Raw genomic sequence first — 21852 nt, 5'->3', positions numbered from 1 at the left:
TTTATGATCTGCAAGTCGGATATTTTTTGCCAGAGGAGGCGTTTGGAGCGCAGGCAGAATTTTAACGGGCCTGGGCTTTCTGTCCGTCGCTAAGCGGACTCTGCCGAGCAGCGAGGAATCTGCCGCTCGCAGGCTGCCAGGCTCCGGCCCAGTCAGCTGACTTCTTCTGCTGCCACTTAATCCCGCGCTGATCTCATCATTACATCGCCATTTTCCTTCTTTCCGAGCAGCGGGGTCAGAGGTCAATCTGGCTCTACTGGTCTGCTGGTTTCTCACCCGGTCCTGACTGTTGGTTCCTGTTTCCCTCGAAGGATTTTTCCATCTTTAAAGTCCATTTCTTTCACTCTTGTGCGATTGTGTGTAAAGATGTAAACCGCCCAAATTGTCAGATCCATTTTCATAAAACACACAAATAGGTGAATTATGTTTTACGATAAGGAGAAGTTAATGACTGGTCATTGCTGCCGGCGAGAACGCACACTGGGGATTTTTTTATTGGGAAAATATTTTGCAAGATACAAAGAATTAGACAATTAGAGGCCAGACAAACATCAGTCTTCATCAGTGCGTTCAGAGCCATGTGAAATCATGTGGTGAAAAAAAAACAAACAAATGAAAACAGATGTGCAGAGAGTTCTTCAGTCAACAGAAAGTTCTGCAGGATTTAAAAGCCACTCCGGTGTTTTTAGGATTCACGCATATCTGAGCATGTCAAGGTCCATCGCTACCAAAGTTAGCTTTCCCAATGCTTAGTGACAGTGATCTGATGGTAAAAAATGTTTTCCTCTTCCTGGTTTTGCAGGCCATTTTTCAAAAAGTGTGAGCTGAAACAAACATTTTCCAAGAATGGGCCCTTTGTGATGTCACAAAGCAACATGCGTGACCACTCCCCCCAACCAAGTTGTTTTTGTCTCCTTCCAAACATGTGGAAGCTGTAACAAAGCATCAGTTTTAGCAGGAGGCTGTAAACAGAAGGCTAAGTCTGATGTTTTTTAGTTTTTTTTTTACATTTTCTCAGATAATTAATGGTGTGAAGTTGCTCCACTGGTTCTACTTCATTGTTTCCACAGCTTCCTGTGCCAAAAGAAAACACGGCGGCGTGGTTTGTTTTTGCAGCGTCAGAACCTCAAGCCCGTCCAGTGTGTGATCGGCAGTCCCGACATCACGGTTTCTACGGCAATAAAGCCGCCAGCTGCTCCCAGTTTGGCTTTCTCTGCGTTGTGTTTGGAATCCGGTTGGCTTAGCTGCAATTTGTCCAAGTGGTGTCGCCGTAGCCCGCTGCCAAAGATGGCTGTCTTGTTGGTTTATTGGATTCTGACGGGGGGAAAAAAAAACCCTCCTCTGCTCCTCCCAACCAGCGCGTTACCTCGCACCTCGGGTCGCGATCTCCGCCGGCTAATCCCAGATTAGCCTCCCAGTCGGAGGTGAGTTGCACCTCTACTTCATATTTGGGAGAATTGGTCCTCGGATCCGCTCTGATGTGAGGAACCGACAGAGGAGGTGGGATCAGAAGGGTCTCGGTACCCTTTTCAATCCGATTATGTTGTTTTTTTTTTAGTTTGTTTTAACATTGTTGCCTCTGGAATGGGAACTTCGACAGATGGAAATAACCTTTGCTGAAAGCTTAAAGGGAGGGAAATCCAAATCTGTGTGCTGACCTTGTGAGTGTGCACCTATTGAAACACCTGCTTTTGATACCAGTGCCTCTTGGATCAGTTCCCATAACTTTTTTTTTTTCCCCCAGTCAATTTTTGAGATTTACACCAGAAACGTGTCATAAATTCCAACGTGGCAGTTTCAGCGCCTCTCTTTCTTTCTTAACAGATGGTAATCAAATCAGCCGACTCGACACACCTGCAAAGAAGCTGGTCAGTCGAGGTCCACAAGTCTCAGAATAATAATTCAACCAAACCTTTTTAGTAACTTTTTTTTTCAAGGAACATTTTCTTCAAGGAACATTCCTTCAATTTAGTATCCTCTGACTCGATGTCGTCCGTCTCTGCTCAGATTGACTAACCAGATTCGTCCGGCTGGATTGTTTTCCAAAGTCCTTGTGATCTGTGAAACAATTCAAAGGGGGAGTGAGCGAAAAGACTTCCTTTGTAAAGGGGAGTGATTTTAAAATCACGCGCTTTCGAGGTCTGTCGAGAAATTGAAGTGCTAAATCAGATTTGGTTAATTGGGACCAACGTGTTGCTTTGTGTTGGGGTGAGACACTGCAAGTGTCATCGGTCCACTGTCGGTCAGCAGTGGAGAAAAGACTTCAGTGTCGCAATCAGACCGACCGACTGCACGTCCACGCTGCTCACGAGCTGAAACCCTCCTCCAGGATTCTGATTGGTCAGGTTGCAGGGGGACCACCTGAAAACTGTTCAGATTTGAGCTTTTTTTTTAAGACGGATCCATGATAATCCAGCCTCGATCTCTTTTCTAATGTAATGCAATATCGTCGTTGGATTCTCATTGGCACTAAAAATAAAAACAAAACTCGAAGCTCTTTTTTTTTTCACATTAAAAAAAATAAGAGTTTTTATTGGGCGGCTTCAGCTCGAAAGAATGTGCAAAACACGAGGCTGAGATTATACAGTGCTGCCCCCCCCCCCTCCGAGTATATTTTTGACTTTGCCTTGGTAGCATCTGTTATTGCACCATCAGTCCTCTACGGGCAGGCCTGCCTGAATGCTGAGTGAATGTAAGAATGATGCGATGATTGCAGAGTAGACGCTCGCCGGCTCCACTCTGGCTCTCGCGGTGGGATGTAGTTCTTGGAGAGCTGCTTCGGTCTCGCCAGCTCTTCCACCCGGGCGCTCGCTGACGCCGCCGCCGCCGCCGCTGCTGCTGTTCTCGGAACCTGCTTGAAGAAATTCAGCAGACACAGGACGTGGGCGTCTCACTCCTTGTTTACTGCTGCGAACGGGTCAGACTGCAGCGGAAGGAGCACAGAACTGTTCTGGTGGTGCACAGTCACCCTCTAGATTGGTTATCAGGCTGCTGAAACTCAAGGGAACAACTTCCTCCAGCAGGTGGCCATCAAAGCCAGGACCGATCCGCATCTTTTCAGGACTCCGTTATTTGCACCGCGGTGGCACTGCGTGCGTGTGGATGTGTTAAAGTTTTACATATGGTCACGCGGATGTTCTCACGTTCCAGATGGGCTCCTCCGGAGGTCCCAGCCGGCGGCAGGTGTCGCTCTCCCTCAGTCTGGGCAGCGACAGCTGGAGGAGTCGGCGAGAGACGCGGGGCTTCTTGGACGACATCGACGCGATGGTCTCACCACACTGTGAAGCCCGCGTGCACGCACACACACACACACACACACGCACACACGCACAAACAGGCTCTGACTCTAATCTAATCTGAGCTTCAGTTTACAAAACATCTGCTTGCGTCTTTTGTTCCACAATAACATCTTTGTGGGAATTTCAACGCTGCTTTTCTACGCCGTCGACACCATTCGATCCAACGGCTGGGAAAAACTAATACTGGGCTCAACCTTATTGAAATAATTTAACTGCTTCACTATTCCACTTTACATCGAACGCCACTTTTATTTCACTTTTTAACTTTGACCTTTAGCTTTTGATTGGAAACTTTATCAAAAGTGGATGGCGACAGCAGCAGGAGCGAACCTCTGCGCGGCCCTGGTAGTCGGGATGAGTCTGTTTGGGCTGTGAGAGCTGCAGCAGGCGCAGTGATGTGGCAGCCGCTGCTTTTGTTCCGCGTCTACTGGGACCGTCGGTGTCAGGCAGAGGAGACCTGCTGAGGAGAAACACCTCTGAACAAAACCAGTCAAAGAAACAGACGGGAGAAACGATCAAAAGAGTTGCAAGTGTTTTATTTCCCAGACGACAAATTAATCGTAAAGGATAAACAATCTGACCCGAACTGCCCTGCGTCGGTCGGATTTAGTCGTTTATTTTTATTCCCCAGAATGCACCATGTGTTTGGCGTCATGGTAAATAGTGATCTGGCCCGAGACTGCTCAGATGCTGAGGAGTCAGTTGCGACCCCAGCAAGCAGCCAGTCTGACTCTGCTCGGCATTTATAAAAAGATTTCCGTGGCTGTCTGCGAGCGTCCCGGGGGTCCCCGACTTTGGACAATGCGCTCTATTGTCTCGCCGTCCCCGCAGTCTGACAGCGAAATAACAGATGTCCAAATGTTGGCTTCCTGGTGGAAGTGGGACGCAGCCTCTCCTCGGCCGGCCCTGCGCAACACCCGGACTTTTTGTTTGGTGTTTTGTTTGAAAACAAACCAAAATGCCAAAGCCCGGATTTACGTTAAGATGACAGTTTTATCGGGCGGAGACACGTGGGAGGTTGTTCCCTGAGTTACAGGGTGCAAAGATGAATCACAACTTGACACTAGAAATTGAAAGTAGAGATGAACATATAAATAGATTGTAAAAAAAAATAATTAAAAGAAATCCAGACTTCCCCGATAACTTACTGCAGTCTGCTCGTTCTTGGCCTGCTTGATAATCTAATAGCTGCAGACTGGTTCGCTCGCAGCTTATTTGTTTTACGCCACAAGTCCTATTGTGTTCGAACACGCTGGGAACAAAAGTGTTTTTTTTCTTGTGAAGCCCCAGTCGGGTCGCTCATTCTTTGGATGGAATTGCTTGGGCCTTGCACCTCTTCAGTATTAACATTCTTGGTTGAGAGTGCGTATTGCCATCTATTATTGCTGCTGCAAATGCTCTATGGGCTGCACAATGAGCGACCCTGAAGCCAATAACTTTTGGGTGACAAATTCTATTGAACTGGATGGGCTGGCGATGAACTCCACCCACCACCAGGTGCACTGGTAGTGAAAAACCCGATTGGCCACTTTTAAAACGCGTCAACTTCCCCTGTTTTGAGGGTCCAGTTATTACGCTTGTGAAACTTCAGATCCATCTGATGAGGCTTTTACCTCACTTCCTGTGCGCCCCTTGTTTTGGGTGTTGACAGCCGGACAATGTGTTGGTGCTGAGGCTCCCTGGGGGAAGTTCTCTGGCCCTTCCTGAAGAAGCTTGCTGCCGCCACCGCCGCCCCCTCTTCATGCTGCTTCCTGCAGGAAAAAGTGGAAGCTATTATCACATGAAGGATGTGTCCTGTTGTGTGTCTGGGACAACATAATGTCTCCAGCCAGAGGGGGGAGGAGGAGGCGGCGGTGACGAGAACAATATATGAGCGGAAAATCATTTGCAGCCACAAGAATGTTTACATGTGTGAAACCCTACAGTGAGAGACAGCTGGACGACGCGTGACCAAGACCAAAGTCTGCAAAAAAAAAATGTCTTTAACCCAATCCCAGCCCAAGGGGCTTTTGTTTTTCTAGGTGGCGCTGTTGAGCCTTGTGCGTTCATTCTTCATGTTTGTGGCATGCATCACCAGTCTGGAACGGTGTGGCAAATTGGACTGGTTTTGAAGCATGTTTAGTGGGTGGAATATGTACCGGAAGACGTCTCTTTGCATACGTGTAAGCAAATTACGCAAATTGTGTACTTCCTGTTTTTTTTCACTGAAGGGTGTTTGAATTGTAGGCCTTGGTGAGACAAACATGGGAGTTTTTGTTTGATGACTCTAGGACGTTCCCAATGGGACCTGAAGCTGCTGCACTCAATATAAAAGGAAACACTTGAAACTGCCAGAAACTCACTGAAATGACCGTTCTATGATTGATAGTTTAGGAGGAGATGAAGTGGTATAGGGCAAAATCTCAACATGTATACAAATTGAAAAATCAACCTATTATAGTTGTTTTTTTCTGGGTGAAAAAAAAGAAAAAAAAGCTAAACAGCCTGAAACTCACTGAAATTACCATCCTGATAGTTTAGCATGAGATAAAGTTTTTTTTTTTTTTTTACAAAATCTCGACATGTATGGAAATTGTCGTTTTTTTGCACACTGATGTCAACTGGGTCTTTCTCCCTTGCGATAGGGCTGCTCTGTTGCAGAGCCGGTCTTATCGCTGGAGCTCGGTCCTTAATCATTCAGTGCAGCTCACGGTAATCATCTGAGATTTCTAGAGTGCCTCAGCTGAAAATAATTCAAATTCAAATTAACTTTGATTTGGAAAATACTCGCAGACTAAAAGCCCTGCGCCAAGAATAATTAAGGCCTAACATTTTAAACATCTGGATCAACTGGTGCTTATTTTGCTATAATTCATCAGATTAAAGGTTGAATTGAAGCGAATCACAGAGACGAGAACGAGGACGACATTCCTGCCTCCCAACTTAAAGCTGCGCAACGCAAGTTTGGCAATTGACTTAGTAACATGGGGCAGAGCCAGACAGCGGATCCACTGATCGCATTAGACATCGACCGTCTGCGGTGTGATGTGATTACATGCGAAGCAGCAGCACGATAATCATCTAACATTCAAGCGATGGATGCTAAGAAAAGAAAAAAGAAACGAAGAAACCGCTGTCGTTCTGTGCATCGCTGTCCATCTGCGCTCAGCTCAACATCCTGCCAGCCAGCAGGTGGCGACGGTCATCTTCACTTACGCTAAATCACCCTCGCTGAGCAACTTGGCACTGTGCCGAAGCTCCACTTAGCCCATTTTTTTTCATTTCCTGTAATCGAGTCGGCTTTGCAAACATTTTCTCCAAAATGTCGATGCAGCACAACGCCGACAGTCTCTGGCGGCCGGCGTTCCTGCTCTGACAAACCTCGCCATTAATATTGATAACCGGTGCTTCACGTTACCGGAGGTGTTGGTCCCTCGCCGAGAGGCCTCCTCTGTGCTGGGACAAGTGTCGGATTCTGGCACTCGGAACGGCTGTGAGCGCTGCTGGGGAGAGCGGCCATATCGGCTCCTGGTTGCCCCAGTTCAGCTTCTCACTGGTGGAGTCCAAGAAGAGCTTTCATTCAGTAAAAATCTATTCCCGCCTCTTTGTCCTTTGTCCTATGGGGATAAAGTGGCAGCACAAGAACAAGAAGCAACTAAGCAGGATCCAAACTAAAGCTGATTGGACGCCGATTGGCTCCTTCCAGCGACTGACTGAAAACACTTTAGACTGGAACTTTGCAAGGCGGATGCAGCAGTGCGCACCAGGTTGAAAGAGGCCTCGCAAGCGCTCTCAGTCAGCGAAAGCCTCTCCTCAGCTTTTGTTTTTCCCCTTTTCTGAGCTTCAACTTTTGACGCGTGCCAGACGTCTGCGTTTGATTGTCTGGCGTGGATATGAGGAGAAGGAAACGCTGACCACAGACTCTCCTGGAATCTGGGAATCACGCAAGATCAATGAAGCAACGTCCAAGTTGCAACGTGATGTAACGGCTGGGATTTGACTCGTCCTGCACGCGGCGAGCAGAAGCCGCTGTGGGAGCAGTTTGTTTTCTACCCGAAGGGGTTCAAAGAAATGTTGGAGAGCGTCGGCTGCTCACTCACCACGGAGTCGTGGCCCAAATGGTTTTTGAGGTTTTGTGCCGTGCCAGATCCAGGATTCTGTCAAAAATAAACAAATAAATAAATACACAAAACCACCTTAAAATATGACTATAATTAAATGATTTCATGTTCGTGTGGACAGAAATTTGTGCTCCCAGCACCTAAAAACTGGATGCGTTGGCTTCTGCTTGTAGAACCTCCCTGTGGCCCCCGATCGAACCCAGACACTTCTGGTTTCCAATAAAGTAGAAGAATGAACATTTTTGCCTTTTTGCCTAAGTTCATCCCTCCTTAACCCATATTGTGTGCTTTTCCTACTGATTGTTATTTGTATTGACAATTAATTAATTGATTATCTCTTTTTCCAAACGGTAGCCTATGAAATAAGTTTCAATGAAGTTTTTTTTCTTTAAAGGAGGGGTAGGCATACCTTAGTACAATCCAATTTGCTGTCTGTGATTTATCAATGCCAGAAAACTTAGAAGCTTTGAATTTTTTTTATTTTATTTTATTTTTTAAATTAGATCGACTTTCTTACTTCCCCGACGCTGTTTCTCACACTACAAAACTCATACCGCCCCCTACTGTTTGCATGAAATTTGCCGTGGTGTTCTTGAGACGACGCTGAAGTTGGCGCCACATTCGCCACGGTGCTTCTTAAGTTTCGATTCCACCTTAAAAAAACAAATCCGCAATTTGACCGCTAGATGGCAGTGCTTATCCCAACACTGTTCAACATATGAAATTCAGCAAATCATTATGTCTATGTTCAGGTGGATTTCTGACTAGATTATACAGTAGAAATTGACAGGTGAGGTATCATTGTAAAGCCTGGGAGCTCTACTATCACAACCAGTTGACATATTTCACAGGAAGTCATTTTTGGCCTTTTGGGGGGACTACCATGATGTCAATGGCAAAGTTGTCAACTTTGGAGTCCCCCAAAAAAGCCAAAAATGATTTCCCATAAAATATGTCAACTGATTGTGATAGTAGAGCTCCTGGGCTTTACAATGGTACCTCACATGTCCATTTCTACTGTATAATTTTCAGAAAAAAGTCCATCTCAACATAAACATAATGATTCGCTGAATTTTATATGTTGAAAAGTGTTGGGACTAGCACAGCCATCGAGCAGTCAAATTGAGGATGTTTTTTTTTAAAGGTGGAATCAAAACCAAAGAAGCACCACAGCGAATGTGGTGCCAACTTCAGCGTCGTAACGCTAAACCCTAATGCCATACAAGTCTATGGGGGTCAAAGGTCAACTTTGTCCTAGAGACATGGGGCCACTTGCTTTTTCATCAGGAGCCCCCAAGAAGCGCCCACGCCAAATTTGGGGCTTCTAGTAATTGAGGAACCCAGAAACCCTAACCCTAACCCTAACCCTAGTTTCAGGGTTATGATTAACCCTAATTCAATGCAAGTCTATGGGGTGAAATTTCAATTTTGTCCTAGAGACGTGGGGCCACTTGCTTTTTCATCAGGAGCCCCCAAGAAGTGCCCACGCCAAATTTGGGGCTTCTAGTAATTGAGGAACCCCGAAACCCTAACCCTAACCCTAGCTTCAGGCTTATCGTTAACCCTAATTCAATGCAAGTCTATGGGGTGAAATTTCAACTTTGTCCTAGAGACATGGGGCCACTTGCTTTTTCATCAGGAGCCCCCAAGAAGTGCTCACGCCAAATTTGGGGCTTCTAGTAATTGAGGAACCCCGAAACCCTAACCCTAACCCTAACCCTAACCCTAGTTTCAGGCTTATCGTTAACCCTAATTCAATGCAAGTCTATGGGGTGAAATTTAAACTTTGTCCTAGAGACATGGGGCCACTTGCTTTTTCATCAGGAGCCCCCAAGAAGTGCCCACGCCAAATTTGGGGCTTCTAGTAATTGAGGAACCCAGAAACCCTAACCCTAACCCTAACCCTAGTTTCAGGGTTATGATTAACCCTAATTCAATGCAAGTCTATGGGGTGAAATTTCAATTTTGTCCTAGAGACGTGGGGCCACTTGCTTTTTCATCAGGAGCCCCCAAGAAGTGCCCACGCCAAATTTGGGGCTTCTAGTAATTGAGGAACCCCGAAACCCTAACCCTAACCCTAACCCTAGTTTCAGGGTTATGATTAACCCTAATTCAATGCAAGTCTATGGGGTGAAATTTCAATTTTGTCCTAGAGACGTGGGGCCACTTGCTTTTTCATCAGGAGCCCCCAAGAAGCGCCCACGCCAAATTTGGGGCTTCTAGTAATTGAGGAACCCCGAAACCCTAACCCTAACCCTAACCCTAACCCTAGTTTCAGGCTTATCATTAACCCTAATTCAATGCAAGTCTATGGGGTGAAATTTCAACTTTGTCCTAGAGACATGGGGCCACTTGCTTTTTCATCAGGAGCCCCCAAGAAGTGCCCACGCCAAATTTGGGGCTTCTAGTAATTGAGGAACCCCAAAACCCTAACCCTAACCCTAACCCTAACCCTAGTTTCAGGCTTATCGTTAACCCTAATTCAATGCAAGTCTATGGGGTGAAATTTCAACTTTGTCCTAGAGACGTGGGGCCACTTGCTTTTTCATCAGGAGCCCCCAAGAAGTGCCCACGCCAAATTTGGGGCTTCTAGTAATTGAGGAACCCAGAAACCCTAACCCTAACCCTAACCCTAGTTTCAGGCTTATCATTAACCCTAATTCAATGCAAGTCTATGGGGTGAAATTTCAATTTTGTCCTAGAGACGTGGGGCCACTTGCTTTTTCATCAGGAGCCCCCAAGAAGTGCCCACACCAAATTTGGGGCTTCTAGTAATTGAGGAACCCCGAAACCCTAACCCTAACCCTAGTTTCAGGCTTATCGTTAACCCTAATTCAATGCAAGTCTATGGGGTGAAATTTCAACTTTGTCCTAGAGACGTGGGGCCACTTGCTTTTTCATCAGGAGCCCCCAAGAAGTGCCCACGCCAAATTTGGGGCTTCTAGTAATTGAGGAACCCAGAAACCCTAACCCTAACCCTAACCCTAACCCTAGTTTCAGGCTTATCGTTAACCCTAATTCAATGCAAGTCTATGGGGTGAAATTTCAACTTTGTCCTAGAGACATGGGGCCACTTGCTTTTTCATCAGGAGCCCCCAAGAAGTGCCCACGCCAAATTTGGGGCTTCTAGTAATTGAGGAACCCCGAAACCCTAACCCTAACCCTAACCCTAACCCTAGTTTCAGGCTTATCGTTAACCCTAATTCAATGCAAGTCTATGGGGTGAAATTTCAACTTTGTCCTAGAGACATGGGGCCACTTGCTTTTTCATCAGGAGCCCCCAAGAAGCGCCCACACCAAATTTGGGGCTTCTAGTAATTGAGGAACCCTGAAACCCTAACCCTAACCCTAACCCTAACCCTAGTTTCAGGCTTATCGTTAACCCTAATTCAATGCAAGTCTATGGGGTGAAATTTCAACTTTGTCCTAGAGACATGGGGCCACTTGCTTTTTCATCAGGAGACCCCAAGAAGCGCCCACGCCAAATTTGGGGCTTCTAGTAATTGAGGAACCCCGAAACCCTAACCCTAACCCTAACCCTAACCCTAGTTTCAGGCTTATCATTAACCCTAATTCAATGCAAGTCTATGGGGTGAAATTTCAACTTTGTCCTAGAGACATGGGGCCACTTGCTTTTTCATCAGGAGACCCCAAGAAGCGCCCACGCCAAATTTGGGGCTTCTAGTAATTGAGGAACCCCGAAACCCTAACCCTAACCCTAACCCTAACCCTAGTTTCAGGCTTATCATTAACCCTAATTCAATGCAAATCTATGGGGTGAAATTTCAACTTTGTCCTAGAGACATGGGGCCACTTGCTTTTTCATCAGGAGACCCCAAGAAGCGCCCACGCCAAATTTGGGGCTTCTAGTAATTGAGGAACCCCGAAACCCTAACCCTAACCCTAACCCTAACCCTAGTTTCAGGATTATCATTAACCCTAATTCAATGCAAGTCTATGGGGTGAAATTTCAACTTTGTCCTAGAGACATGGGGCCACTTGCTTTTTCATCAGGAGCCCCCAAGAAGTGCCCACGCCAAATTTGGGGCTTCTAGTAATTGAGGAACCCCGAAACCCTAACCCTAACCCTAACCCTAACCCTAGCTTCAGGCTTATCGTTAACCCTAATTCAATGCAAGTCTATGGGGTGAAATTTCAACTTTGTCCTAGAGACATGGGGCCACTTGCTTTTTCATCAGGAGCCCCCAAGAAGTGCCCACGCCAAATTTGGGGCTTCTAGTAATTGAGGAACCCCAAAACCTTAACCCTAACCCTAACCCTAACCCTAGTTTCAGGCTTATCGTTAACCCTAATTCAATGCAAGTCTATGGGGTGAAATTTCAACTTTGTCCTAGAGACGTGGGGCCACTTGCTTTTTCATCAGGAGCCCCCAAGAAGTGCCCACGCCAAATTTGGGGCTTCTAGTAATTGAGGAACCCAGAAACCCTAACCCTAACCCTAACCCTAGTTTCAGGCTTATCATTAACCCTAATTCAATGCAAGTCTATGGGGTGAAATTTCAATTTTGTCCTAGAGACGTGGGGCCACTTGCTTTTTCATCAGGAGCCCCCAAGAAGTGCCCACGCCAAATTTGGGGCTTCTAGTAATTGAGGAACCCCGAAACCCTAACCCTAACCCTAGTTTCAGGCTTATCGTTAACCCTAATTCAATGCAAGTCTATGGGGTGAAATTTCAACTTTGTCCTAGAGACGTGGGGCCACTTGCTTTTTCATCAGGAGCCCCCAAGAAGTGCCCACGCAAAATTTGGGGCTTCTAGTAATTGAGGAACCCAGAAACCCTAACCCTAACCCTAACCCTAACCCTAGTTTCAGGCTTATCGTTAACCCTAATTCAATGCAAGTCTATGGGGTGAAATTTCAACTTTGTCCTAGAGACATGGGGCCACTTGCTTTTTCATCAGGAGCCCCCAAGAAGTGCCCACGCCAAATTTGGGGCTTCTAGTAATTGAGGAACCCCGAAACCCTAACCCTAACCCTAACCCTAACCCTAGTTTCAGGCTTATCGTTAACCCTAATTCAATGCAAGTCTATGGGGTGAAATTTCAACTTTGTCCTAGAGACATGGGGCCACTTGCTTTTTCATCAGGAGACCCCAAGAAGTGCCCACGCCAAATTTGGGGCTTCTAGTAATTGAGGAACCCAGAAACCCTAACCCTAACCCTAACCCTAACCCTAGTTTCAGGCTTATCGTTAACCCTAATTCAATGCAAGTCTATGGGGTGAAATTTCAACTTTGTCCTAGAGACATGGGGCCACTTGCTTTTTCATCAGGAGCCCCCAAGAAGCGCCCACACCAAATTTGGGGCTTCTAGTAATTGAGGAACCCCGAAACCCTAACCCTAACCCTAACCCTAACCCTAGTTTCAGGCTTATCGTTAACCCTAATTCAATGCAAGTCTATGGGGTGAAATTTCAACTTTGTCCTAGAGACATGGGGCCACTTGCTTTTTCATCAGGAGACCCCAAGAAGCGCCCACGCCAAATTTGGGGCTTCTAGTAATTGAGGAACCCCGAAACCCTAACCCTAACCCTAACCCTAACCCTAGTTTCAGGCTTATCATTAACCCTAATTCAATGCAAGTCTATGGGGTGAAATTTCAACTTTGTCCTAGAGACATGGGGCCACTTGCTTTTTCATCAGGAGCCCCCAAGAAGTGCCCACGCCAAATTTGGGGCTTCTTGTAATTGAGGAACCCCGAAACCCTAACCCTAACCCTAACCCTAGTTTAGGGCTTATCATTAACCCTAATTCAATGCAAGTCTATGGGGTGAAATTTCAACTTTGTCCTAGAGACATGGGGCCACTTGCTTTTTCATCAGGAGCCCCCAAGAAGTGCCCACGCCAAATTTGGGGCTTCTAGTAATTGAGGAACCCCGAAACCCTAACCCTAACCCTAACCCTAACCCTAGTTTCAGGCTTATCGTTAACCCTAATTCAATGCAAGTCTATGGGGTGAAATTTCAACTTTGTCCTAGAGACATGGGGCCACTTGCTTTTTCCTCGGGAGCCCCCAAGAAGCGCCCACGCCAAATTTGGGGCTTCTAGTAATTGAGGAACCCAGAAACCCTAACCCTAACCCTAACCCTAGTTTCAGGGTTATGATTAACCCTAATTCAATGCAAGTCTATGGGGTGAAATTTCAATTTTGTCCTAGAGACGTGGGGCCACTTGCTTTTTCATCAGGAGCCCCCAAGAAGTGCCCACGCCAAATTTGGGGCTTCTAGTAATTGAGGAACCCCGAAACCCTAACCCTAACCCTAACCCTAGTTTCAGGGTTATGATTAACGCTAATTCAATGCAAGTCTATGGGGTGAAATTTCAATTTTGTCCTAGAGACGTGGGGCCACTTGCTTTTTCATCAGGAGCCCCCAAGAAGCGCCCACGCCAAATTTGGGGCTTCTAGTAATTGAGGAACCCCGAAACCCTAACCCTAACCCTAACCCTAACCCTAGTTTCAGGCTTATCATTAACCCTAATTCAATGCAAGTCTATGGGGTGAAATTTCAACTTTGTCCTAGAGACATGGGGCCACTTGCTTTTTCATCAGGAGCCCCCAAGAAGTGCCCACGCCAAATTTGGGGCTTCTAGTAATTGAGGAACCCCGAAACCCTAACCCTAACCCTAACCCTAACCCTAGCTTCAGGCTTATCGTTAACCCTAATTCAATGCAAGTCTATGGGGTGAAATTTCAACTTTGTCCTAGAGACATGGGGCCACTTGCTTTTTCATCAGGAGCCCCCAAGAAGTGCCCACGCCAAATTTGGGGCTTCTAGTAATTGAGGAACCCTAAAACCCTAACCCTAACCCTAACCCTAACCCTAGTTTCAGGCTTATCGTTAACCCTAATTCAATGCAAGTCTATGGGGTGAAATTTCAACTTTGTCCTAGAGACGTGGGGCCACTTGCTTTTTCATCAGGAGCCCCCAAGAAGTGCCCACGCCAAATTTGGGGCTTCTAGTAATTGAGGAACCCCGAAACCCTAACCCTAACCCTAGTTTCAGGCTTATCGTTAACCCTAATTCAATGCAAGTCTATGGGGTGAAATTTCAACTTTGTCCTAGAGACGTGGGGCCACTTGCTTTTTCATCAGGAGCCCCCAAGAAGTGCCCACGCCAAATTTGGGGCTTCTAGTAATTGAGGAACCCAGAAACCCTAACCCTAACCCTAACCCTAACCCTAGTTTCAGGCTTATCGTTAACCCTAATTCAATGCAAGTCTATGGGGTGAAATTTCAACTTTGTCCTAGAGACATGGGGCCACTTGCTTTTTCATCAGGAGCCCCCAAGAAGTGCCCACGCCAAATTTGGGGCTTCTAGTAATTGAGGAACCCCGAAACCCTAACCCTAACCCTAACCCTAACCCTAGTTTCAGGCTTATCGTTAACCCTAATTCAATGCAAGTCTATGGGGTGAAATTTCAACTTTGTCCTAGAGACATGGGGCCACTTGCTTTTTCATCAGGAGACCCCAAGAAGTGCCCACGCCAAATTTGGGGCTTCTAGTAATTGAGGAACCCAGAAACCCTAACCCTAACCCTAACCCTAACCCTAGTTTCAGGCTTATCGTTAACCCTAATTCAATGCAAGTCTATGGGGTGAAATTTCAACTTTGTCCTAGAGACATGGGGCCACTTGCTTTTTCATCAGGAGCCCCCAAGAAGCGCCCACACCAAATTTGGGGCTTCTAGTAATTGAGGAACCCCGAAACCCTAACCCTAACCCTAACCCTAGTTTCAGGCTTATCGTTAACCCTAATTCAATGCAAGTCTATGGGGTGAAATTTCAACTTTGTCCTAGAGACATGGGGCCACTTGCTTTTTCATCAGGAGACCCCAAGAAGCGCCCACGCCAAATTTGGGGCTTCTAGTAATTGAGGAACCCCGAAACCCTAACCCTAACCCTAACCCTAACCCTAGTTTCAGGCTTATCATTAACCCTAATTCAATGCAAGTCTATGGGGTGAAATTTCAACTTTGTCCTAGAGACATGGGGCCACTTGCTTTTTCATCAGGAGCCCCCAAGAAGTGCCCACGCCAAATTTGGGGCTTCTTGTAATTGAGGAACCCCGAAACCCTAACCCTAACCCTAACCCTAGTTTCAGGCTTATCGTTAACCCTAATTCAATGCAAGTCTATGGGGTGAAATTTCAACTTTGTCCTAGAGACATGGGGCCACTTGCTTTTTCCTCGGGAGCCCCCAAGAAGCGCCCACGCCAAATTTGGGGCTTCTAGTAATTGAGGAACCCAGAAACCCTAACCCTAACCCTAACCCTAGTTTCAGGGTTATGATTAACCCTAATTCAATGCAAGTCTATGGGGTGAAATTTCAATTTTGTCCTAGAGACGTGGGGCCACTTGCTTTTTCATCAGGAGCCCCCAAGAAGTGCCCACGCCAAATTTGGGGCTTCTAGTAATTGAGGAACCCCGAAACCCTAACCCTAACCCTAACCCTAACCCTAGTTTCAGGCTTATCATCAACCCTAATTCAATGCAAGTCTATGGGGTGAAATTTCAACTTTGCCCTAGAGACATGGGGCCACTTGCTTTTTCATCAGGAGCCCCCAAGAAGCGCCCACGCCAAATTTGGGGCTTCTAGTAATTGAGGAACCCCGAAACCCTAACCCTAACCCTAACCCTAACCCTAGTTTCAGGCTTATCGTTAACCCTAATTCAATGCAAGTCTATGGGGTGAAATTTCAACTTTGTCCTAGAGACATGGGGCCACTTGCTTTTTCATCAGGAGACCCCAAGAAGCGCCCACGCCAAATTTGGGGCTTCTAGTAATTGAGGAACCCCGAAACCCTAACCCTAACCCTAACCCTAACCCTAGTTTCAGGCTTATCATTAACCCTAATTCAATGCAAGTCTATGGGGTGAAATTTCAACTTTGTCCTAGACACATGGGGCCACTTACTTTTTCATCAGGAGCCCCCAAGAAGCGCCCACGCTATATTTGGGGTTTCTAGTACTTGAGTACTAGTAATCCTCGTCAACATAGACGTATTGATTTTTTATATTCCAACGGTGTTGGAATAAGCACTGCCATCTAGTGGTCAAATCGCGTAACTAATTTTTTTTTTAAAGGTGGAATCGAAACTTAAGCAGCACCGCGGCGAATGTGGCGCCAACTCCAGCGTCGATCTATAATCTAACCTTGCGCTGTACATACAAACGTCTGGCAAATAGGCACTTACAAAGTCAAACTCCTCTACAAGTGTGCATCTTTCAACAGCCGGATAACAACACGCATGTTAAATTGTGCATTTACTTCAAAATATGTTTTTGGCAAACAATTTGGTGGTTAAATCATAACAGATGAATTCTTGTGATCTCACCTGTTTGGTGGAGAAAACATTGCAGCCCTTCCAGACAGGTTCTCTTCACCGACCTTCACCTTGTTTCTCCCTGACGCTCCTGCTGCGTCTCCTGCTGCGACACCTGCAGCCTGGACGCGTCAGCTACGGTGTTGCCGCGACGACGCGACGCCTCACAAGAAGTGAGCAGCGCAGGGGAAAAGCGATACACGGAGGTCGGCTGCAGGATCAGGTACACACGGTGTGAATAAAGTGTTCGCAAATCCCCGAAAAGCTTTTATTTTGGAGAGCTCTTGTGAAGCAATAAGCGGGGGAAAAAAGAAGACAAAAAAGATGCAAAATTTATTAGAAACACCCATTTTTATTGACTCTCTTTAAAGACCACAAGTAGAACAAAACACATTTTGTAAAAGTGGACCCGCTTTTTAAGATGTGCTTTTACATTCCTTCCTTTATAGCTCATACAAAGGCATCATTTTAAAGACATCGTACACAGATAATCTCAACAGTTATTATTTTCAATAGTAAGACAAAACAGTCGAGACCGGTTGAGAAAATTCTGGCTTACATTTCCCGTTGCAGATGCAGACATTTTTTTTTTTAAAGCGATTAATTGTAAAACACCTTTAACAAGAAGAGAGATAAGAAACTACTGAGCTGTCTGAAAAGCTGAACTCTGAAGGTAAATCTCAACCTCTAAGCAAACACCAACACAGAGGACACACTGGATCTTTGGTGGAGCTTTGTGCTGGCACCCAGCTACACAGAAATAAATATGTGGTAACAGTAAGAGCACACTGACCGTGCTCATCGTTTCATAGGCTGACCTGGGAGTTTTAGTGAATCCCACTACCGCGCAACAAACAGAACAAGAACTTTAGGTTTCTGACGCATGAATATAGAGGAGTGAGCCTCCGTCCAAGCAGCTGTAGTGCAAACAGTCAGAAGACACACAGGCGGGAGTGACAACCGCTTTCATCTCCTGTCGTTGACCAGGTGGACGATCAGGTCGTGAGCGTCCTGAACGCCCGAGCTGAGCTCCGACTGTCCCGCCTTGGTGCAGGTGCCGATGAGGAACAACTTCCTGTCCCCGACGCCGGCCAGGTTCAGGCCGTCGTGGACCTCGGTGATGCTGCAGGCGCCCGGGAGGTCCTGCCGAGGTTGGGAGAAGTTTTAAGCTTGCTGCAAATTGTTAAATGTTAAACGGTAGCAGATCCATTACAGTGAAAACAAACTTGGGTATTTTCCAGTGGACCACATTTACATGACATGATATTAATTTTCTGTGTTCAAGTCTGTGTTTTAAAGTTGGAAAAACATTTTTTGGATAATAATAAAAAATAAAAAAAACCTAACAAACTGACGTGTAAATTGTCTGATCTCTAAACACAATTTTTTATCATCAAGTTTGTCTATTGTATAACCAAACAAACCTGTTTTCCCTGTTCGCTTGAACAAAAGTTAACAGCGGCGAGTATGCATTGCAACACAACACAAACTGAGGCTGATTCTTCAGGAAGAAGAAGGAAGAGGGGGAGGGGGAGGAGGAGGAGAAGAACCTGAGATCTTTTGTCAGAAAGTGCAGTGAAGTGTTTCCTGTCACGCTCACCTGCTTGTTGGCCAGCACCATCAGAGGCAGGTGGGGATCAGAGGCCAGCAGCTCGTGGAGGAGCTTCTCGGCCACGGGGAAGAGCTGCTGGCTGGACGAGTCCACCACAAACACCAGCGTGATCGCCTTGGACATGTAGCGCTGCCAGTAGGGCCGCAGCTCCTCTTTACCTCCGACTGACGAGGGGGAGGGGGAAATAATAATAATAATGATGAAACCTCACATTAGCGTCTGAAAGTTGCCCACGGTCGACAGTTTCCGGTGGCGGCAGTTTGGGCTCGTGATGGGTCATTTTGCGAACGAACCGGTTCTAAGAGCCGACTCTTTGACTTGAGCGAAGAGGTTTTTTTTTTTAAAGGATGTCAGTCGATAAAAAATTTAAATCACAATTAATCGCATAGTGACCTGAGTTAACTTGCGATTAATCGCAAATGAATTGCAATTTTTTTTTTTACCCTGCTCTACATGTAACTTAACAAGACATTTATTGTGTTTCTTATACTCCATGAAAAATTGGAGAGGACAATAATAATTCCTTTGTGGAAATATTTGTGCATTAAAAGGAGTTTGAGTTAACACGTTAACTTCAACAGCACTAGTTTGGCTCAGTCTATCTGCGTAGTGCCAGAGAGACAGAGAGAGGACAGAGAAACGGGGCAGATAATAGACACTGTCGAACATCTCAGAGTTAAAGCGGGTCGATTCACATCCAGTCGCACACTCACTCTCCAGGAAGTCGACGTGCAGGTCGTCCCTGTTGATGGAGACGGCGTTGAAGCCCTGCGTCGGCGTCACATCTGCCTCCGGGCTGCCGGTGGCCCAGCAGCACAGCAGGCTGGTCTTCCCGGCTCCATCCAGACCCAGGACCAGAACCTGGGTCCCGGCTGACTGGAACACACACAAAAATAGGGATGTAATAATGAGAGTTGCAGACCGTCCCTTAAACTACAGAATGGACTTTTCAAAGCAGTTTCAAAATAAGGGCCAAATTGGGATGTATTCTAATAGTAAACTTCTTTTTAAAATCAATAAAAACTGTTTTGAAATGTATGCACTTTGCAAATGTGGCAAGTACAAAGAAAACCAACTATAGTCGAACATAAATGATGGACGTGTTAGGGTTATTTCACTTTTCTTCCACTATAAACCGTTGAGGAAGGTGTGTGGAAGTTTTTATTTATTTATTTATTTATTTATTTATTATTATTTTTTTTTTTTACCTGCGATGCTTTGGGAGCGGGAGTCACCTCGATCACGGGAGGCGCAGGAGTAGCAGGCAGCCGCTCCGCCGGCCTCTCCTCCCGCCTCCCTTCCGCCTCCTCTCCCTCTCTCCTGGCGCCGCTCTCCGTCTCCGGCCGACTTTTGGGCTTCTTCCCCGTGTGCCTCCACACGAGATAGGCGACCCCGCCCGCGATAATCACGGTGGCGCCGAGCACGCCGGCTCCTCTGTACCCGACCATGTCTCAAGTGTCCCCCGGATTTGCTTGAATTAAAAACGTCCCGCTTTGGTGACGAACATAGTTCGACCTTTGAAGAAGCTTAGATTTGACTCCTCTTCTTCGCGGGCGGTCTCCTTGGCTTCAACAAGTGGATTAACAGACAGGAAGCTCGGCGGGAACTTCTCCTTGTTGTACTTCCGGTCTGTCTTTCTTTTATTCTTTGTAGTGCACACGTTTCACCGCTAGATGGGGTCATTGTGCATTGCGTTTATTTTTGACGAGGGACGAACGAGAAAAATCCGGTCAAATTCAAGATTACGGCTGTAAAATATGTTACGTCAGTCATTTCAGAGAATAATAGTCTCTCAATCAGCATAGCTGCCCACTTTAGCTTGAAATACCTCTTACTTTCACATTTAGAAATTGCCACGCAGGAGATTTATACCAGAAAAGCTTTAATAATTATCAAAGAAGAAACTTTGTTGGCCTGGTTGGCAACAGAACATATTGGTTGACATGACCAATGACAAGAGAACACACAAACCAAAAATATTTACTCTAATAATAATAATAAAAAAAAAAAATCATGTCAATACTTTAAACCTTTATTACAACCAAAATATTTTCATCTGAAGGACCAAAAAGCAAGAAAAGTCAGCACTGAAAAGGTCTAACGGTGCTCCTCCTGTGGCGAGAAAGAATTGGGCCGGCTCCGCTTCTTCCCTGGCAACCTCTCCCACGTCTCCGGAGCGCTCAGCAGCCACGCCTGGCTCTCTCTCTTCACATCCGTCACCCCAAAACTCTGGCACGTCCTTGCTCGCAGCGAGAGGGGACGTCTTCGCCGTGGCTCCGCCTCCTGGCTCTGCTCCGCCCCTGAGCCCGATGACTCCGCCAGCTGGTTCTGGCGGTGCCTCCTGGACTTGGAGGCCTCCTGGACGCCCCTGAAGCTCTTCTGCTTGATGGAGGACAGTAGCCTGGCTCTGCTGCTGGACTCCGCCCTGCTCAGCTTCTCCTCGTCCTTCTCGTCGTCGTCAGAGTCGGAGTTGTCCGCTCTGCCAGGCTGAGGGAAGGCCTTCCGCTGCCAGTTGTGAAATCCTAGCAGAATGTCGTTCATGCAGGCGGGTAAGTTTCGATGGACCATGGCGACTTCGGAGCCGAGCTCTGCGACCTCCTTCAGCTTCTCGTAACGGCTCTGAATGTTGCTCAACTCCTCTATGAAGTCCGAGGAGAGGAGCTCCTGGACGGCCGTGGTTCTCCCAAGGAATTCCGCGCACACGGGGGGTTCCTTCGCTGGTTGCCTCTGCCTTCGGAAGGTCAGGTAGTGCGGCATAGCGGTGTAGTGCACGGCTTTGGCTGCCGCCAGCTTTCGGTATATGTAAATGACATCCAGGTGGCCCGAATCCGCAGAGTCTCTGAGGAAGTTCTGCACCGACGGCCAGTCCCGCAGGGGGATTCTGATCTGCACCTTTGGAACGGCCAGTTGGGTGTGGTAGAAGCCAAACATGAGGTACAAACCTGCCACGCGGATCTGGAAGTTGTACGGCGGCAGGAAGTACTTCATGGCCGTGGCCAGCGTTGTCCTGGCGAACCTTTTCATGTTGCCCGCGCGGCCGATGCCAAAGGAGACGTCGGAGAGCTTCATCTCCCTCCAGACGGCAGAGAACGCCTCGTACCGGACCGTGTCGGCTTGCTGGAAGCGGGCCAGGAGCTCCTCTACGTCTGCGACGAGGGGCCCGTAGTAGAAGTCCGAGTAGAGGGGCACCGCGCGGGGCATTCTGTCCACTCGACACTCAACGCAGCCCGAGCTGGAACTGGGAACGGAGGGGTGAGGTTTTTAGAGCAGGTGATTCAGGACAGGTGAGGCTCGTCAGCGGACAAATTAGCAGATGATCAATCAGAGACTGTGGTAAAAGCCACCCATCACTCAGGTTGTTGGAATACTCACTTCGAAGAACAGAGCGAATAGAGCCTGACCATACATAGCTTTTTTTCTGCAACGGAACCAGCACAGCCTACCTTTTTGTGATTGGGTTAGAGGTTTAGATGAACGTTGGGGTCGTCACCTCACCTGAT

General features: G+C 46.9%; 3 protein-coding genes across 6 annotated transcripts; all 3 read right to left on the bottom strand.

Moving 5' to 3' along the window:
- Positions 1 to 2598: 2598 nt before the first annotated feature.
- Positions 2599 to 16996, bottom strand: spmap2l (sperm microtubule associated protein 2 like). Of its 3 annotated transcripts, none has more exons than XM_076048198.1 (7): positions 16753 to 16993; positions 7379 to 7435; positions 6697 to 6831; positions 4913 to 5050; positions 3630 to 3759; positions 3144 to 3278; positions 2599 to 2851 (listed from the first exon to the last, which is right to left on the bottom strand). In XM_076048198.1, the coding sequence occupies exons 1-7, from the start codon at positions 16770 to 16772 to the stop codon at positions 2660 to 2662; spliced, it is 807 nt and encodes a 268-aa protein (XP_075904313.1). In that variant the 5' UTR covers positions 16773 to 16993; the 3' UTR covers positions 2599 to 2659. The 3 variants fall into 3 exon arrangements, with proteins under 3 accessions (XP_075904313.1, XP_075904314.1, XP_075904315.1); XM_076048199.1 differs by having other exon boundaries at positions 3630 to 3756; positions 16753 to 16991; XM_076048200.1 differs by lacking the exon at positions 6697 to 6831 and having other exon boundaries at positions 16753 to 16996.
- Positions 16997 to 17072: 76 nt separating this feature from the next.
- Positions 17073 to 19970, bottom strand: arl9 (ADP-ribosylation factor-like 9). 2 transcript variants are annotated; one of them, XM_076048233.1, is made up of 4 exons: positions 19588 to 19970; positions 19066 to 19228; positions 18341 to 18516; positions 17073 to 17883 (listed from the first exon to the last, which is right to left on the bottom strand). In XM_076048233.1, the coding sequence occupies exons 1-4, from the start codon at positions 19798 to 19800 to the stop codon at positions 17707 to 17709; spliced, it is 729 nt and encodes a 242-aa protein (XP_075904348.1). In that variant the 5' UTR covers positions 19801 to 19970; the 3' UTR covers positions 17073 to 17706. The 2 variants fall into 2 exon arrangements, with proteins under 2 accessions (XP_075904348.1, XP_075904347.1); XM_076048232.1 differs by having other exon boundaries at positions 19561 to 19967.
- A 388-nt stretch (positions 19971 to 20358) lies between these two features.
- On the bottom strand, positions 20359 to 21684 carry LOC142902727 (snRNA-activating protein complex subunit 1-like). Its single transcript, XM_076048075.1, has one exon. The coding sequence runs from the start codon at positions 21551 to 21553 to the stop codon at positions 20450 to 20452; it is 1104 nt and encodes a 367-aa protein (XP_075904190.1). The 5' UTR covers positions 21554 to 21684; the 3' UTR covers positions 20359 to 20449.
- Between the last annotated feature and the right edge of the window lie 168 nt (positions 21685 to 21852).

This window comes from Nelusetta ayraudi, unplaced genomic scaffold, assembly GCF_046127955.1.
Source record: "Nelusetta ayraudi isolate G7.1 ecotype Tasmania unplaced genomic scaffold, CSIRO-AGI_Nayr_v1 ptg000097l, whole genome shotgun sequence".
Classification (NCBI taxonomy): Eukaryota; Metazoa; Chordata; class Actinopteri; order Tetraodontiformes; family Monacanthidae; genus Nelusetta; species Nelusetta ayraudi.
Note: the sequence above shows the minus strand (reverse complement) of the source record. Positions and strands in the feature narration are given on the sequence as shown.

What these genes read in the sequence shown, in the direction of transcription:
- spmap2l (XM_076048198.1), bottom strand. Translation starts at nt 16,772, where the DNA reads ATGTTTTCTCCACCAAACAG. An exon ending in ACTACCAGGGCCGCGCAGAG is followed by an intron (nt 3,279 to 3,629) that starts GTTCGCTCCTGC and finishes CGGGCTTCACAG; the next exon opens with TGTGGTGAGACCATCGCGTC. An exon ending in CGGAGGAGCCCATCTGGAAC is followed by an intron (nt 2,852 to 3,143) that starts GTGAGAACATCC and finishes TTCTTCAAGCAG; the next exon opens with GTTCCGAGAACAGCAGCAGC.
- LOC142902727 (XM_076048075.1), bottom strand. Translation starts at nt 21,553, where the DNA reads ATGCCCCGCGCGGTGCCCCTCTACTCGGACTTCTACTACGGGCCCCTC.
- arl9 (XM_076048232.1), bottom strand. Translation starts at nt 19,800, where the DNA reads ATGGTCGGGTACAGAGGAGCCGGCGTGCTCGGCGCCACCGTGATTATC. An exon ending in GCACGTCGACTTCCTGGAGA is followed by an intron (nt 18,517 to 19,065) that starts GTGAGTGTGCGA and finishes CCCCCTCGTCAG; the next exon opens with TCGGAGGTAAAGAGGAGCTG. An exon ending in TGGTGCTGGCCAACAAGCAG is followed by an intron (nt 17,884 to 18,340) that starts GTGAGCGTGACA and finishes CAACCTCGGCAG; the next exon opens with GACCTCCCGGGCGCCTGCAG.